Source organism: Choloepus didactylus, chromosome 15, assembly GCF_015220235.1.
Source record: "Choloepus didactylus isolate mChoDid1 chromosome 15, mChoDid1.pri, whole genome shotgun sequence".
Lineage (NCBI taxonomy): Eukaryota > Metazoa > Chordata > Mammalia > Pilosa > Megalonychidae > Choloepus > Choloepus didactylus.
The window spans coordinates 50856120-50874871 of NC_051321.1; the positions used below are offsets into that span (position 1 = coordinate 50856120).

Genomic DNA, 18752 nt, shown 5'->3' on the forward strand with positions numbered 1-18752 from the left:
TTCTAACAGTCCTGTAGGTCTGAAATTATTTTAAAAAACAAAGCTGATTTTACTGATTTGCCAATACTTTTTATGATCTGCTGGAACACCAATGAAACCTTCCTATTCATTAAAAAAAAGTATTAGATGCAGAGATAGGTGGGTTATAATAGGATTATTTTAAGGGTAAATAGGATATAAAGTCTGAACAGCTTAAAAATGTATGACATTAGAGAAAACCTAAGATGGCAGCTAGGTGAGACAGGGCAAAAAAACACCTGTGTGAAAAATACTAGATAAAAACCAGAAAGTGACCCAGGACACCAATTCCAGTGATGCACCAGCTGGACAAGGTCTGCTAAATCCACAGGGAACGTGTATTTGGTGAAACCAGGAGCCTGCATTCTGAAACGAGTGAGAGAGTCAGCTGAAAGTCCGACGGCCACGCTGTAGTGTGGGGAAATAGTGGGTTGGCATTTGGAGATGGACTAGTTTTTTTTTTTTTAAAAAAAAAGCCCGGGAGCAGCTGCAGATATAATGGGGAGAGCCCCGCAGTGAAGCATGGCAGGAGCGGGCTGGGCTAATGCTTCGGTGTCTGGCGTGGACTATACCCTTTCCCACACCCACTGCTGACTGTCTCAGACACAGGGGAGCAAAAGGGAGCCAAAGGGAGAAAAGAATGCAGGACTTGCAGTCATCTCCCCGGTGGGCAGGGGACGCTTCTGCCTGGGGCCTGGCCCACAGCCCAGAGTCGCACTGGGAAGCCCAGTGTGATGGGGAGTCTTTCGCACAGCACCACACACATGCCACAGTGTCGGCCGTGGACAGTGGCCTTTAATACACCCATGGCTGATTGTCCCAGAGCTGGGAGGGTGGTGCTGTGAGGAAAGCGGGAAATTAATGTGCCCCATTCAACCATCTTTGAAGCAGGCTGCATATGCCCCTGCATGGCCCGGTGGCCCAGGGCTTCCCTGGAGGCTGGCACACACTTGTGAAATGGCACAGCCCTCCCTCAGCAGAGGTCCTGGAAGAGCACAGCTGGGAAGGGGGAACCACTTGGAAATCCCAGGGAACCTACGCCAATACCAAGAACTTGTGAGTCAGTGGCAGAGAACAGCCTTAAATCTCCAGGAACATCTGGGAGGTTTGATTAGCAAAGCTTCCTTTCCTCCCTAACCACTCAGACACATGTCCCTCATTCAGGATGGACAGCACCGACAACACACCCAAATTAAGTGCACCAATTGGACCCCACAAGAGTCATATCCCCACACACCACAAAGACAAAGTTGGTGAGAACTAACTTGAGGGGAATAGGTGACTCATGGATGCCATCTGCTGGTTAGTTAGAGAAAGTGTATGCCACCAAGCTTCAGTTCTGACATATTAAAGATCAAGTAAAGCAAATGCCAAGAGGCCAAAAACAACAGAAAATCTTAATGCATATGATAAAACCAGACAATATGGAGAACCCAAACCAAAACACCCAAATCAAAAGATTAGAAGACACACAGTACTTGGCACAATTAATCAAAGAACTACAGACAGGCAATGAGAGCATGGCACAGGACATAAAGTACATGAAGAAGAGCATGACACAGGATATAAAGAACATAAAGAAGACCCTAGAAGAGCATAAAGAAGAAATTGCAAGAGTATATAAAAAAATAGAAGATTTTAAGGAAATTAAAGAAACTGTTGACCAAATTAAAAAGACTCTGGATACTCATAATACAAGATTAGAGGAAGTTGAACAACTCAGCCTCCTTGAGGACCACAGAACAGAAAATGAAAGAACAAAAGAAAGAATGGGGAAAAAAATGGAAAAAATCAAAATGGATCTCAGGGATATGATAGATAAAATAAAATGTCCAAATTTAAGATGCATTGGTGTCCTAGAAGGGGAAGAGAAGGGTAAAGGTCTAGAAACAGTATTCAAAGAAATTGTTGGGGAAAACTGTTCAAACCTTCTACACAATATAAATCCACAAAGCATAAATGCCCAGCAAACTCCAAATAGAATAAATCCAAAAAAAACCACTCCAAGACATATTCTGACTAGATTGTCAAATACTGAAGAGAAGGAGCAACTTCTGAAAGCAGCAAGAGAAAAGCAATTCACCACATACAAAGGAAACAACATAAGACTAAGTAGTGACTACTCAGCGGCCACCATGGAGGCCAGAAGGCAGTCGCATGACATATTTAAAATTCTGAGGGAGAAAAATTTCCAACCTAGAATACTGTATCCAGCAAACTCTCCTTCAAATTTAAGGGAGAGCTTAAATTTTTCACAGACAAACAAATGCTGAGAGATTTTGCTAATAAAAGACCTGCCCTACTTCAGATACTAAAGAGAGCCCTACGGACAGAGAAACAAAGAAAGGAGAGAGAGGTATAGAGAATTTTAACAGACATATATAGACTAATTTAAGGTCACTGGGACATACATTCTTCTCTAGTGATCACTGATCTTTCTCCAGAATGGACCATGTGCTGGAACATAAAAACAAGCCTCAATAAATTAAAAAAAAAAAAAATGAATTTGTTCAAAGCACATTCTCTGACCACAATGGAATACAAATAGAAGTCAATAACCATCAGAGACTTGGAGAATTCACAAACACCTGGAGGATAAAAATGAGGAGGAGATAAAAACATTCCCAGATAATCAAAAGCTGAGGGACTTCCTCACCAGTAATCAGTCCTATAAGAAATGCTAAAGGGAGTTGAGCAGGCTGAAAGGAAGGGACACTAAACAATTGACTGAAACTACATGAAGAAACGAAGATTTCCAGTAAAGATCACATGGTAAATATAAATACCAATACTACTGTATTTTTGATTTATAACTCCACTATTTACTTCCTACAGGATCTAAAATACATAAACTGTAATGATAAATCAGTGGTTTTGGACTCAATGTAAAATATGTAATTTTTGACAAGAACTACAAAAAGGTGGGGGAATGATGGAGTATAGGAACATAGTTTATGTGTCATATTGAAGTTAAGTTGGTATTCAAAGAAAAACAAGATTGTTATAGATTTAAGATGTTAAATTTAAGTCCCACAGTAAACACAAAGAAAGTATCAGAGAATATGACCATAAAGATGAAAAGTAGAGCAGGGGTTCCGAGAAGTGGAGCAAGGGGCAATGGGGAGTTAAGAAATGAGAGTAAGGTTTCTGTTTGGGGTGAAGGGAAACTTCTGGAAAGGGATGGTGGGAAGGTGATAGCATTGCAACATTCTAAATGTGATTAATCCCACTAATGGAATGCTAGGGAGTGGGTAGAATGGGAAGATTTAGGCTATATATATGTTACCACAATTGAAAAAAAAAAAAGTCTAAATAGATGACAATTAAATGCCAAGGATGATCCTGGATGGGATCTGAGGATGGAGGAGAGGAGGCTCAAAGGGACACAGATGGGACACACACACACACAGAAAGGAAATAAAGAATGTAGGCTTTGTATCAATGTTGAATTTCTTGAACTTCTTAGCTGTGCTTAATGAGATTGCATAAAAGAATGTTCTTGTCCACGGGAAAGGTATATGTGAATTATATTGTTTGTTCAAAGATATGTGCAGCTTGCTCTCATATGTTCAGAGGACAGAGCAATAGATGATGGATGATAGATAGGGAGGGAGGGAGGGAGAGAGGGAGGGAAAGAAAGAAATGGTAGTGTGACAGGATGTTAAAGGTGGTGGATCGGGGTATCGGGGCAGGGGGGTCGGGGTATGATGGAATTCTATGTATGGGGTTTGTACCGTTTTTGCAACTCTTCCTGTAAGATTGAATTTATTTCAAAACAAAATTTATTAAATTAAAAAAAATGTATGACATCAAATTACATACATTTGAATATGTTTAAGCTAAAGAAGGGAAGATTTGACAGCCATTTTAAAGTTATATGAAAAGATCTATGAGCTAATTCCTTTTAGTTCCAGATAGTACATAGATGAATAATGAATAAGAAGTATTTCTAAGCATATGCTTTCAATAGGAACCAGGTTTTCTATTTATTCTAACTGCTGCAGAATAGAATATACTATCTCATAAATTGGGTCCCATCACTGAAAATCTGCATGTTTGAGACAAAAGACCTTTCTAGAAGGACAAGAGTTTTGAGGTTTTTTGGAGAGAATTTGAATCAGATGACTTCCATCTTTACCAGCAGTTCTGATACGTTTGCTTTAAAAGACTTTTTTTTTAAAGGTCCTGCAACTTTCAATGGTAAAGTAAAAACAGGATAAATACTTGTACTATTAGCCCTTGACAAGCACTTGGAAGATAGGCAAACTGTTTTTCTAATGTCATTTATCTTCTAAATATTGCAAAAGAGTCCTATAAAGCCATTCAATCTCAACTTCTAATTCTACCTTGAGTGGTAGCATTGGGACAGAAAGTTCACAATCTTTTCAAATAGACGGTCAAATGTGCTGTGCAATGAGCCCCCACTTAGTCCTTCTAAGTACCATAAATCAGATATACCATGTCACCTGAAACCATTGTCACTCTCAACTTCAGCTCCCTGTGCAACTGTTAGTAACATGGATGGAACTTAGCTGACAATAAATTTCAACCATAATGGATCATACTGAAGGCAAGAATTCCCTGTGGCTAATATATAACACACATTGTAATCTTGCATTGGAGTTGAATCCATTCTGCAGTATTAGAAGATCATAAATATATCAAATGCAGTTCTAGGTCAATTAGTGAGACTGTAGGAACTTGGAAATGCTTAGGAATGTGGTAGGAAAATTTGGGGTTTTCTTTCATAACTGGTGGCAAAAATAGATCACATTAATTTTATCTTAATTTTATTTAATTACTCATGAAGCAAAAAAAGAAAAAAGTTGGGTATACATTCTGTTGCAGTAACTAATTTAAATAACCACCATTTATATATTCCTAGACATGCACACTATTTTCACAGTTTAAAAGTCAATACTTACTGTAATACTGAATGTGTACTTACATTTATGAGTATGTGTGTGTGTATATATGGATTTTGATAAGGATAAATAAAGTTCAGGAATTATACACAACAACAGTAAATGAAGGTTAACTTTGAAATATGATGCTGAGAATAGGAAGTAAGGGAAATTTTTTTCAAAGAAGTATGTATTAATTTTATAATTTGAAGAAATTTTAAAATAAAAACCAGAAAGTTTTATTGAGTTTTTCAGACAGCCACTTACAATTCAACATGTGAAGTGAAGTTTTTATAAGAAATTTAATGGCATAAATAGTACTGATTATGACATACATCTTCAACCTAAGGGGAATTGGGATCTCCTGGAAAACACAGTACTTAGAGAGCTAACGATTTGGGTGGAAATGAACTATTAGCAAAGTTGTATAGGAATCAGTTTTAACTTTCATATGGTATAAGCAAAGTTTATCCAGTCTTCACAGGAATGAGTGTTTATTATCATGATTTTTCCTCGTATGTGTTCACTATCTGAACAAAATTAGGAATATTCATTGTCTAATAAACAAACCGGAAGACATGAAAGGAAATAAATAGGGTGTTCTAAGGGAAGAAAACAGCAAAGAATAAACATAAAGGAAATGGCTGACAAGAACTGAGAGTGTCCTTCACAAATCAAGCTTTTCACAATGAATTGTACATTTACAGAAAATAGTTGCCTGTGGAAGGGAGCTTAGGTTTGAAAATATGATTAGGTATATATAATATTTAGATAAATTTGTAGATATTTCACAATGAGTTACTAAGGATATTCTGTTTTTTTAACATTAGATATTATATATGCCAAATCCAATATGTTTGGGTTAAAATCATAAATATTGTAAAGCTGATATGAGATGAACAGAAATAATTATAATGCAAGTCAAAAGAGTATTGAAGGCTTTAGAGTTTAGAGCAAGAAAACACATATTGTTGCCATCAGGGAGTATTTCATAAAGAATGTTGTATTTAAAACACAGGTAGCATTCACATGATGACATGGATCAAAAGCATATCAAGAAGGCAAGGTATGATTATGTTCATGGAACAAAAAGTAGTTCAATGGTTTTAGAGATTGTCTATATGAAAAATAAAAAGGAAATGAGATAAACAGGCTGAAGCTTGATTCTAGAGAACTTCATGAGCCAGACAAAACAATTTGTAATGAAAAGGCACCTACTGACAAGATTAGAGCTGTGTTTTGGGGCATCCAGAATTTAGAATAGCCTGAATCAAGAAAGATACTAGAGAGAACAATCAGGAGATTGTCCAAAGGTACAAGTGAGAACGAAAGAGGGCTCATACTGACGTTATCCTGATGGATACAAATTCAAGACACACTGTGGAGATAAGACGACTAAAATTAGCAGTTAAATAGATATTGACCAGGGCAGAGAACTAGCTCTTTGTGCAACTACCAACTTAGAGTCTGAAAAAAGAGAAGTTAATATGTTTGGGATTGTCATGAACACAATTTCTCTCTATTCAGAAGTTTTTAAAATTTTGCCCAGTGGTTTAAGATAAGTATCACAGGACATTACCAGAATCATATTTTTTTTCTTGCTACTATAATGTTAATTATTGTTATCACTACTATTATTTCATGCCCAATATTAATTAGAGAATATTGGCCAAGTGAAACAATAATTTGGCATTTTGAAGGTTCTTATATGATGCTCCTTCACTACTGAGATTTCATTTTCAAGCCAGGCAACATATTTTGGTTGTGTTATCATTAGTGAATATTCTTCATTTTACACTTTCTCCTTTTCTTTGAGTGCAGAGACAGATTATGGCCTCAGTGAACCAAGTGTAGAAAACATGATTTGGGATGCTTTCTCTGGGAAACACACTGCCTCTCAGCTGCTGCTGAAAGGACAGGTCTGGTTAAACATGGATCAGTCACATGACCTCCCCCTGCTTCTCTGGCTACAACTGACTCAAACCAGTGAGTATTTAGACACTCTCACTAATTTTACAAAACACAGTAGCTGGTTAGTCTATAGTAGTTATTTCATTGAAAGTTTATGAAGAACTTGAATAGAATGAACACCCTAAAACAGCAAAAGGCAATCACAAACCAAAGAAATGGAGGAGCAAAAATATAAGTGAACAAAGCAATTGGATCAGCAGAGAAGATTATAACACAAACACAGAAAAACGTAGATTAGAAAGACCTCATGAACCAAGACCAAGTAATTTTCTTTGTTCTTGCTAAATTTCCAATTTTCCTAAAACCAAATTATTTTTCGTTTCTGTGATATTGATCATTTGAGTGTGACAAGATGCTGTGATAAATACCACACTATAGGTTGGCTTAAACAACAGGAAATTTTAGCTCACAGTTTCCGAGGCCAGAAGTCCAAATCAAGGGGGTGGCTAGAAGGCTGGTTTCCTCCTGGGGTTCCTAGCATTCTGGCTAGCTGGCAGTCTTTGGAATTCCTTGGGTTCTATCCCTGCGTTGTTTCACATGGTGATGTCCTCCCCTTTCTTTTCTCAGTTCCATTGACTTCTGGCTTCCAACTGTTTCCTGTGGCTTTCTCTATGTCTGAATTTCTTCTGTTTATAAAGTACTGCAGTAATCCAGATTAAGACCATCTTCTTCCAGCTGAGTCACACCTTAGCTAAAATAACATCTTTAAGAGGTCCTATCTACAAGGGGTTCACACCCACAGGAATGCAGACTAAGACTCAGAATGTGTCTAATTTGGGGAACACAATTCAATCCACCATATAAATATTTTATAATAATTTCCTTCCTTGATTTGAGGTCATTTGAGGGAATTTTCTGTCACTTTCTTACAAGTCAACGAACTTTGATTAAAATTAGAATGTTCTTAGAAAATTACCTTTATATGCCAAGGACTTGGTGGAAAAAATTCCACTAAGAAAAAATTTCCTGAGCATTCCTTCCACTGAAGATGATTAAAATAAATTCCAGCCCAAAGTTCATAACATGGAGCTTTAACAGTCACTAGCTGGGTCAAACTCTGATTGTTGGTTCTATTTTGCTATTCAGAGCATTTATATTTTTTATGATACATTATATTCACAAAGTGAACAACACAAAGAATTTGGGCAAAAATCAAAGAATCACATTCCAGATAAATTATCTGTATTTTTAAAGAAAATGCAAATGTTTTGATATTTTATGTTAATAATACAACTATTCAATAATAATAAATATTCTATAATATTTAGCTTTTGAATAAAAACATGCATCTTCTATTAAATGAAAACAAAGTATATTAGGAATATATACACACATAATTATTTATATTCAGACTACATTGGAGTGCACTATTTATAAAAATAATCTATATGAGAATAAAGAGCACTTACATCATTTTCAAATAAATAACATGCTATTTCTTTATAGGAAATGTTAACTAGTAGCATAGAGAAGCATACAGGGAAAAAAGCATCTTCCAAATCATATATTCCAGATCAATATGAATTATATCAAACAATAAAGTAAAAACAAACAACAGCTTACCAAAGAGACTATTTCATTTCAAATGCATAATCTGAACAAATTTTTTTTTATTTCAAATGCTGTAATTATTTAGCAATAGTGGCAGAGAACTATATTGGTACAACATGTTGGCAGGACCATTTAATAAAACTCACTGACCGCGTAATTTAATGAATTTATCTTCATAAAATAATAGGACAAGTATACAAAGTTTCATGTACAGAATTGTTCACTGCAGCAATTTTATAATCAAGCATTGCAAGCAAACTCAATGTTCAAAATAGATGATCGATTTAAAAATATTTCTGATTTATTCATTCAGTAAAACCCTATGCAGTCGTTAAAATGATTAAATAAATATATGTTCACTGGAAAGATTTGTATTACAAATTGCAGTTAAAAAGCTGGCTGAAAGCATAATGTGTAGTGTGAGCCAATTTTAATTAAAAAGTCTTATAAATACACCTGTACCTATACACATATATATATGAAGCAATACATGGCAGGATAAATATTAAAAGTCATTTTCTCTATTTGGCAAAATTGCTTTCTTATATATGCTTTTTATTTCCTGATATGTTTACCACAAGTTTATATTATTTTATAATTAAATTAAATGATATTTTTTAGTTGTGATTAGATTTGGATTAAAAGCATGATCTACCACACCGCTTGTCTAGCAGCAATGGATTATGTATGCTTCAGATGGACACTCAGTGAAGGATTTTCAGGGAAAAAAAAAAAAAAAAAAAAAAAAACTTTAATGAATAAATCCCTAAAAGCCCTATAGCTGCAGAAGGAACAATTCACAAGAAGTTAAAAACTTCAAAGCTAATATGGGACTTAGTGAATTAGACTAAAATAAGACATTGAATTGTGATTTATTTTTTTCAGAGTCACATGAGGATCAATCACTTTCTATTACAGGAAAGGTGGCAGGTATCTAATACCTAAAGAAAACTCATTAAGACTACAGCAAGTTACTCCAGTGAGATTGCCTATAAAAGCATATATGCAGCAAATCAGCATCCCTTTTCTTAGTTCTATTTAGAATTATTAATTTTGAGATGTAGGATTCTCTAACAATTTGAGACTAAGAAAAATAGGGAGATTATTACCCAAGGCAAAAGCTGTATCCTGAGTTCCAAGTAACCTTGGCAGTCAGTGAATCCCGACATTCATTGGAAATAATTTATGTGCAAATAAATATTTTTTACTGAGAAGTGAGTACATAGACTTAATAAGAAACTTGATGCCATACTCTGCTTCAAAAAGATGATGACTTAATAACAAATTCATAAGTCAAAAAGTATATTTTCAACCTATTCTAAGGAGTAAACCATGGGGCATGAAGAATATTGCCCTGATGAAAATAAGTCAAGAGCAAGGTGCCATGGTGGAGATGAAGGCAGCATAAAAGAGACTCTTTTTTGGGGGGTGGGGCGGGGGTAGGGGAGATATTGTGAACTCAACCCTCCCATTCTACCTACACAGCTATCCTCATTCTACATCTGTCAACACTGCTCAGCCAGCTGAATTATGGGCCTCCCCAAGCCCTAAAAGACAACACATCCTGGTGGGAGAGTACTGTGTACTGCCCTTCCCAACACTCTTAAAGACTCAGACTTTAGAAATGGAACTGATTAAGTGATCATCTGCTCCACACCCTATTGTAAAAATGGACAGAACATAAACCCTGAGCAGTGAATTAAGATGACTCAGGTTCACAAAGCTGAACATCTGACATCTGGATTTCATAAACTGCTTATTTGGGGTTAAGTAAATTTAGATGTATTTCCTCAAGTTTTCCCAGGGTTCTCTGCAATTACTAATTATAACTTCCCCCCTTCTCTATACTGAAGAAAGGCTGGGATGCAAATAAGCAAGAATAAAGATATTTCAAAGAAATCTATTGAAATCTACTAAAATTTTTCTTTTAACTTGTTCAGAAAAGAGACATTCAAAAACTTTGGTAATTTAGCTGTCCTTAATAACAAAATACTTAGGTTATGCTGCCTGAGTACTACTGGACAGCGGTACTGTTAGGAAAATTTGTTCATTTTCTTTTTCTTTTTAACAATCATCTAAGCACACTGACAAAGCCTCACACCTCAACCAATGTTTACCGCTTGAAAGAGCAGCTACCATGCTGTCCTCAAGCCATACCTACATGGCACACTTATACTTCACCATTGTTAAAAAGAAATGGATTATAGCTATGATTGTCTTGCTTTTCAAAGTTTCAACACCCCTGCTCTCTAAGCACTGTATTCTCTCCTTGATGGGAAACTTGATCAGGTTCCAGGATGTTAGAAAGAAAATATTGTATAATGGTTCTTTCAGACACAGAGTGTTCCCTTCCTTTCTCATTCTTCTTTCAAGGAGTAAATAAACTCAAATTATATAAATGAAAAATTATGCACAATCAATAAACCCATGCAGACAAATCATAATAAAGTTGTGACACGGAGGCAAGGAGGAAAAAAAAAAGAAACCAACTAACATCTCTATCCAGAACTCTGCCTGTGCTGTTCAGGAAAAGCATTTGTTTAACAGGATCCAACAACACCCAGTAATCCACGTTGTCCTTTAAAGAGAGCTCTATGGTGGGGTCTGGTCCTCCAGCTGTCCCCTTGATCAGCATGTTGTCCACCAGAATTGTACCTGGAAGCCAAAGAAAGTTTTTGAAAACCCATTTTAGTTATATACTTTCTTTAGCAAAGATCATGCACTTAAACCCCCACCGGCTTGCAAATCTGCTTGAAAGCAGAAAATATTCAATTTTATATCTAGCATCAGATAGAAAATGTTCTTTGCCCAAAAGGCAAAAATATCTTCATTTTGCTATTTATAAATGATATTTTTGGGAGATGAAGGTGAGAGGCAGAAATTCAAACCCTTGGTGAGTTTCATCATCTATTTCTTGTATCCCTTTAACAACATGAATCTGTTCCTTCACTATCCATCTCTTTTCACAGGAGTTATCACTGAATTTTATCATGAACAAAAGAAAACATCTGTAATAACAGAGGCTGATATTTCAATTCACTCAGTAAGACTTCTGATATGTAAAGAGACATCCAAAAATAAGAGTGAAGAAGAAAAAGGGAGAGATAAAGGAGTAGTAGTGTCTCCCATGGTGAAGAGCTGCTTCTTTTTTTCTTTTATCTTAGAACAAATTCATAAAGCATAAATCTTAATGTTAAAGACAAAACTAGTATACAGACACACAATAAAAGCCATTTTTCTTTAAGATGTGTCTGGGGCACTTGGCTAGAACAACACACTATTGCAAGGTAACCTTTGGATGCCTCATTTCTTCTCAGTTTTTCAGCAGGCTGAACTGCATACATTTTTTGAATGAGAGTTTTGAATAGAGTATGCATCTAATCTTTCATATCACGTTAAGGATTCCATGCATTTTACAAGTCAAATGCAAGCTGCATTGATGCAACTGAAATCCCATTTTTTTTCCCCACACAGCAAATAATAATAATAGCTTAGAGCAATCATTTTCAAGTGATCATTTTTTACAAATTTATGGCATATAGAAGAGATGTAGCCATGCAAATAAAAATATGCCCTCCTAAAGACATAGAATAAATGGTAATATCTAGAGAATACATTGCCTTATGATAGTGTATGTGTGTATATATATATATGTATATATATATTCCATAAATATAAATCTTGTTTGAAAAAATATGCTGCAAGATGTATCAGCTGCATTGTTTGAAGGACAACATTAGCCTCAATATTATACCCTTCAACAATAACCAAAAAAGAGGGGGGGTGGAGTTCATTTGGAAGATTTTATCAGCAAATACAATAAGGGTCTCTAATAGTTCTTTATCATATTACTACTATTTGGCTTTATCTGACCAACAGAAATGTTGAAAGGAACCATTCTTTATTTTCTAACAACAAACCTAAATAATGTTGTAACACACACACACACTCTCACAAAAACAATACTTATCTAAATGGTGGCTTTTTTCTTCTGCTTTTCCACATACTAACACATATTAACATGCATGAGAAGGAAACTGATCCTTCTCTCTTTTGAATGAAATGGTAAATGGGTCATCTATTGGCAATACACCTGAAAGTACAGATCAGAAGACTAACATTTTCTAAACTACCCTGAAAATATTTTCAAGTCCTGGATATATGCTTGTATTCAAATACTTCACACAACTGCCTTTGGAAAACTGTTTGGTCTGTATCTCAATATATAATTAATAAATTAAATGAAAATTCATATTCTGATCTAGGAAAAAATAAGAAACATGCAATAGGTAGGTCAACAAACATTAACATTTATGTCTTCTTTCAATGGTGCTTAACAGCAGCAAGAACAAGTGTCTCTATAGTATCCATAAACACTAAGGCATGCTGAGGGAGGGGGGCATTTGTCTCTTCTTCATAACATAATGGATTACAAGTTGTAATTGTTATTGTAATCGACCAAGCAAGTGGTAATAGTTATTGTAATCAATATTAAAGCAGTGGAACAAAACTCCCGTGCCTGGAATTACATTTTCTATAATGATATTTTTAAAATTTCATGGACTGAATCTAAATAATGTTTCTTGCTCTCAGCTCACCCCTATGTTCTTCACTGTTTGAATCTCAGCAATAAGCATTTCCAGTGCTAGTGTGCTGAAGAAGAAAGAACTTTAATATTCAATGGTGTTGATCCTGAAAGGACCCACTTTATAGAATAGTTGCTACCTAAGATGGGATCCCTCTTATATGAAAATTTATTTTCATCAGATTCAAGAGCAGTGGGAACCAGAGAAAAGGAATCAAACTTAGTTTCATAGTCACATCATAGAAGTTAAGAGAGCCAGCACTAGAATTCACAGTTTAGAATACCATACTAGATCTACCTCTTAGCTGCCATGTGAAAATGGATAGATTACTTAATCCCATTGACTCTGACCCTCAATTTCTCTATAAAATCAGCACCAAAATAAATAAAATGGTATGTGTGTTCCTGGAACAAAATGTGTGTTCATGTTAACTAAAGCACTAACAAGCACTGAAACAATAATGATTACAATAAAAATACTAACATGGTTAAAAATTTACTATTTTCACCATGCATTATGATCAATCAATCTTTTACAGCCTTAAATATTGGGGTTCATATTTCTAACTTTGAGAAGTGGTGTTAAGGGTCATTTTCTTCTAATAGAGATTATTTTCATCAAAATAAAAAAAAAAGAATAAATTGAAAACCTTACCCAGGGTTTATCCTTCATCATTAATCTATTATTTTAACTCAGAGAAACAACATTGCTGCTCCATCATTTCTGGCTTTGCCAGAGAGATTAACGAAGTATTAACTAAAGACATAGAATAAATGGCAAATATCTAGAGAACTCATTGCCTTATGATAGAGTGTATATAGGGATCTGGCTTGAAAAAATATGGTGCAAAATGTATGTGCTGCATTGTTTGAAGGACATTAGCCTCAATATTATACCCTTCAATAATAACAAAAAAGGTGGAATTCATTTGGAAGATTTTCTCAGCAAATATAACAAGGGGGTTCATGTAGACACTAACGCAGACATTACTGAAATTAAATAAAGACATTTCAATAGGTTTTCAGCCTTTTTCTTAAGATCTTCTTATATAGCTAAAGGTGACTTTTTAATTTTTAGAAAGCTTGCCCACATTACTTCAAAACAGAAATATACTGGAAAATCACTCATGAATCAATACAGTGCCCTCATATGTCAATTTAATTTCCCTATTTACTAATTGTATATAAGGTAATATTCATTAAAGAAGAGTGCTGGGCTGCTCTGATAACTAAATGAGATAACACATATGAAGCACTGATCTCAGTCATGGTATAGAATCAGGATTCAGTAAATGTGAGTTATGAATAGTATTGTTAATGTTATTAGCCCCATTTAGGAAAAGAAAACATTTGAAGATAAAGCAAATGATACATTTTATCATAGGTGTCTGTGTAAATGAAATTGCCTGTACAGATCACAAGACTAAAGTTATCGTGTTTGGTCAACACATAGGTATGGCAAGTAGTCTGAAAAAAATTCTATGGATTCAAATGCCATGAACTTCAAATTATGATTCTTGGAAGTTAAAAGTAGGGAGGAAATGCCCTTCTAGATAAAACTGTAAAGAAGAGTTCATCTCTCCAATAGCCAAATATTGCTACTTGGCACTCTAACTGATGTGCAACCCCTACTGAGGAGTTATCCATGCTCTTTCCACTCTCTACTACTACCTATCCTCAGACAATTTTGAATTTTCTCATAAAAACTCATATTTTATTTGAGGGAAGGAAATGGATCTTATTCAACAAATTCATACTAGTAATATTCTTCAGTTTGATCACATTTTACTCTCCCCCAGAACAGTGTTTGGTTTTGTTCTGCTTATATATATATATATATATATATATATATATATATATATATATACATATATATATCTGCTGGTTTTGGATATATTATGTCCCCTAGAAAAAGCCATGTTCTTTAATGAAATTTTTTTTGGGGGGCAGATGTATTAGTGTTGATAAGGTTGCAATCTTTTGACAATTTCCCTGGAGATGTGACTCAATCAACTGTGGGTAAAACATTTGATTAAATTATTTCCATGGAGATATGGACCCCACCCATTCTGGGTGGGTCTTGATTTAATCACTTGAGTGCTATAAAAGAGCTCACAAACAGAAGGAGTGAAGAGCAGCTGAGGGAGACATTTTGGAGATGGCCATAGAAAGCAGACTTTTTCTGATGCTTTGGAGATGCTAGCCCAGAGTTTGCTCTGGAGAAGCTAAGAGAGAACAAAATGCCCCAAGAGCAACGTTTTGAGGAACACACAGGAGCCGAGAGAGGAGCTGGAACGCAACCCAGGATCAGCAGACACCAGTCACGTGCCTTCCCAGCTAACGGAGGTTTTTCTTTGGACACCATTGGCCTTTCTTCAGTGAAGGTATACTCGTGTGGAAGCCTTAATTTGGACATCTTCATGGCCTTCAGACTGTAAATTTGTAACCTAATAAATCACCTTTATAAAAACCAGTCCATTCCTGGTATTTTGCATAATGGTAGCACTAGCAAACCAGAAAATTATACATACAGGGAGAGAGAGAGAGAAGAAAAAAATGAAGATATAAGTCATAACTGGATATTTAATATGCTTTACTGCAAAAGATATTTGCTTCTTTAAATAGGCAGTTATAGCACAAATGGATTAATCTCTAAAAATGCTATTGAGGTGTGTGTTTTGGGGGTGGGCAGTTATTTCCATTTGTAAATTACTCCATTGCCTTTCTAATTAACTTAATTCAATTAAGCTGAGAGAGTAAGTTCTGCAGGGAGAGGTAGAGAGTAATTGATTGTTTGGGCCCATTCCAAACACTTCAAAAAAAAATAAAAAATAAAAAACCACTCTGCATAGAACCCACCTTCTGTTGCTGTAAAACAGTTATTCAAAGGTGTGTATGTGTAACCAACATGTACTGCATCAAACTCTCCAGCAGTCTTTTCCCAGTTTAAATCAACTGGAAGAATGATGAAGTATATCATATAGCCAGAAACATCCATTGCTTTCCCTTTAAATGAAAACAAAAAACAAAAGCTCCCACACACATGTTGGTTGATTAACACAAATAAAAAGAGATAAAAATAGAGCTAATAAGTAGCTTTTCCTTTTTTTTTTTTTTAGTAAGATATGGAAATAATAGTTAAATATAATTATGCATAATTAGACCCTGGAACCGAAGTCTCTGATTATGCAACATTCTTGGAAAGATAATAGATAGTTGGCAAAAACGATAGTCCAGTAAAACTTCAGGTCACTCCGGGAGAATCAGGTCAGATGGGGAGGATCAGTTTTTCAGTGAGTTTAGTATGACTTAACCAGTGAAAATGGCCATTATGTAGCTGTTATTAAGTATAATATAGGTTATAAGTCTATTAGGCTAAATGAAGACTCTTTTTATATTCAAATCCTCTGCTTGAATTGTTCAGTACCATCTTGGAAGTGGTCTCTCCTTTCCTCAATTTTTCACACGTGACATACAATTATATAAACTGCATTTCTGCTACACATATACATATATTATATCCAGACAGCTACTTGGCAAACTCTTATACAGCAGGAAACACATTATGTTTATGTTTTATTACACTCAATGTTCAGCAAGTTCATAAAGAAAATACAAATTTGGTTAGCCTGTGTTTGAATGCTGGGGATTAGTAACCACAAATTATGCTTCTTAAAGATGAAAAATGACTTCTGGTCAACCAAGATGGCAGAGTACGATGCCCTAGGGTTCTGTTCCACCACAAAAATTCTTGAATAACTAGCAAAAACTGGCAGAGGTGACTTTCACAGAGATTCAGGGGGTGGGGAGAAAGGGTTGCAGCAAGTTGGCAAGCACCAAATAAAGAAAAAAACAACTTAAAATTGGCAGGGAAACCTTATGGTACCCTTGGTGCCCTCCACCTCAAACATTCCCCGTCTCAGTGTGGATCCCTGGTCCCAGTTCTGGAGGGAGCAGAGTAACCCCTATGAACACACTGGGGTGCATGTATGTCTGTGGCACTTTCAGGTGGCAGCCTGAAAAATTGATACAGGCAACATCTCTGGTTCACCATCCCAGAACTTTCCCTGAAGGCAGAAGAAACTTAAAAACGGCAAAATCAGTGTAAGAAACAATCAAATTGCAGTGAACTGAGGCAAAGGATTACAAGCTTTAAGGCATATAATGAAGTTCCCAGGACTGCAAAGACTATTTCATAGGGAGGAAAAGGGGCATCTGAATCCTTGTGCACTGGGAATTATTAAGGCCAGTAACATATGCCCATGGACAAGATGCACGCTCAGAAAATACTGGAAAGAACCTTGTGCTTTCACTTCAGGCTGTTCTTCAGGTTCTTCGATAGCAGGCTAAGCTTTGAAGAGAGCACCAACCAATACAGACCCAATATTCAAAGACTGTGAAAGGTGATTTTTACACTTGTTTGGTTGTTTTTGTTAGCTCCTGGCATTCAAGGAAATTATTAGCCAGATAAAAACTTAAGGGACAGTCACCTCAGGGATTAAATTCCAGAGTTAACACATTAAAATACTAAAATGTACAGTGTGCAATAAAAGATTACAAGAAATACAAAGAAATGGGAAATGGCCCCTCTGAAGAAACAAGATAAAATATCAGAAACAATCAATGAAGAAGATAATATTTTGGACATTCAAAAGACTTCTAAAAACTTGTCTTAAATATGTTCAAAGAGTTAATGGAAAGCAGAGAGAAAGAACTAAAGGATATTAGGAAAAAATATATGAACAAAATGAGAATTCTAATAAAGAGAAATTATATAAAGAACCAAACAAAAACACTGGATTTTAAGACCACAATAACTGAAATAGAAGGTTCCCTAGAGGAGTTCAAGAGCAGACTGGAGATGGCAGAAGAAGAGTATTTGAAGATAAGACTATTAAAATTATTCATTCCAAGGAGTAAAAGAAAAACAGATGAAGAAAAGTGAATTAAGCCTAAGAGACTTGTGGGACACCATGAAACATACCAAGATATGCACTATGGGAGTTCCAAAAAGAGAAGGAAGAGAGAAAGGGGCAAAAGGAATAGTCAAGAAAATAAAGTGTGAAAAATCCCCAAATTTAATAAAAGACATGAATGTATACATCCAAGAAGCCCAATGAACCTCAGAAAGGATAAACTCAAGGGGATCAATGTCGAGACACATTATGCTGAAACTGACAAAGAATGCTAAAAGCTGCAAGAGAGAAACAATGTATCTTGTACAAGGGAGTCTTAATAAGATTGAGGGCTGATTTGTCATCAGAAACCGTGGAGGAACAAGAGGCCAGTGGGACACCGTTTTTAAAGTGCTGAAAGAAAATTGTTGCGAATTGTGCTGGTTTGGATATATTATGTCCCCCAAAACACCACGTTCTTTGATGCAATCTTGTGGGGGCAGATGTATTTAGTCTCGATTAGGTTGGAACCTATTGGTTCAGTGTTTCCATGGAGATGTGACTCAATCAACTGTGGATGAGACCTTTCATTGGATTGCTTCCATGGAAGTGTTGCCCCACCCATTCAAGGTGAGTCTTTATTGGATTACTGGAGTACTTTAAAAAAGAGCCACACAGGCCCAGAGGAGCTGCAGCTGAGACGGACATTTTGAAGATGGCCATTAGAAGCTGGTACAGACATTCTGGAGAATGAAATGCAACCTGGGAGCAAGCAGATGCTGGCCACATGCCTTCCCAGCTAACAGAGGTTTTCTGGACACCTATAGC

The 18752-nt window shown here is 35.8% G+C and overlaps 1 protein-coding gene across 7 annotated transcripts in view; it reads right to left on the reverse strand.

Annotated features, from left to right (window-relative positions):
* Positions 1-18752, reverse strand: part of PCDH15 (protocadherin related 15) — a 1822477-nt gene that overhangs the window by 594711 nt on the left and 1209014 nt on the right. For 6 of the 7 annotated variants that reach the window (XM_037804906.1, XM_037804907.1, XM_037804908.1 and 3 more), the window contains one exon: positions 10939-11099. In XM_037804906.1, the coding sequence (XP_037660834.1) occupies positions 10939-11099 (161 nt within the window). Of the gene's footprint in view, positions 1-10938; positions 11100-18752 lie in introns of those variants that run through there. The other variant, XM_037804909.1, reaches the window with a different exon arrangement.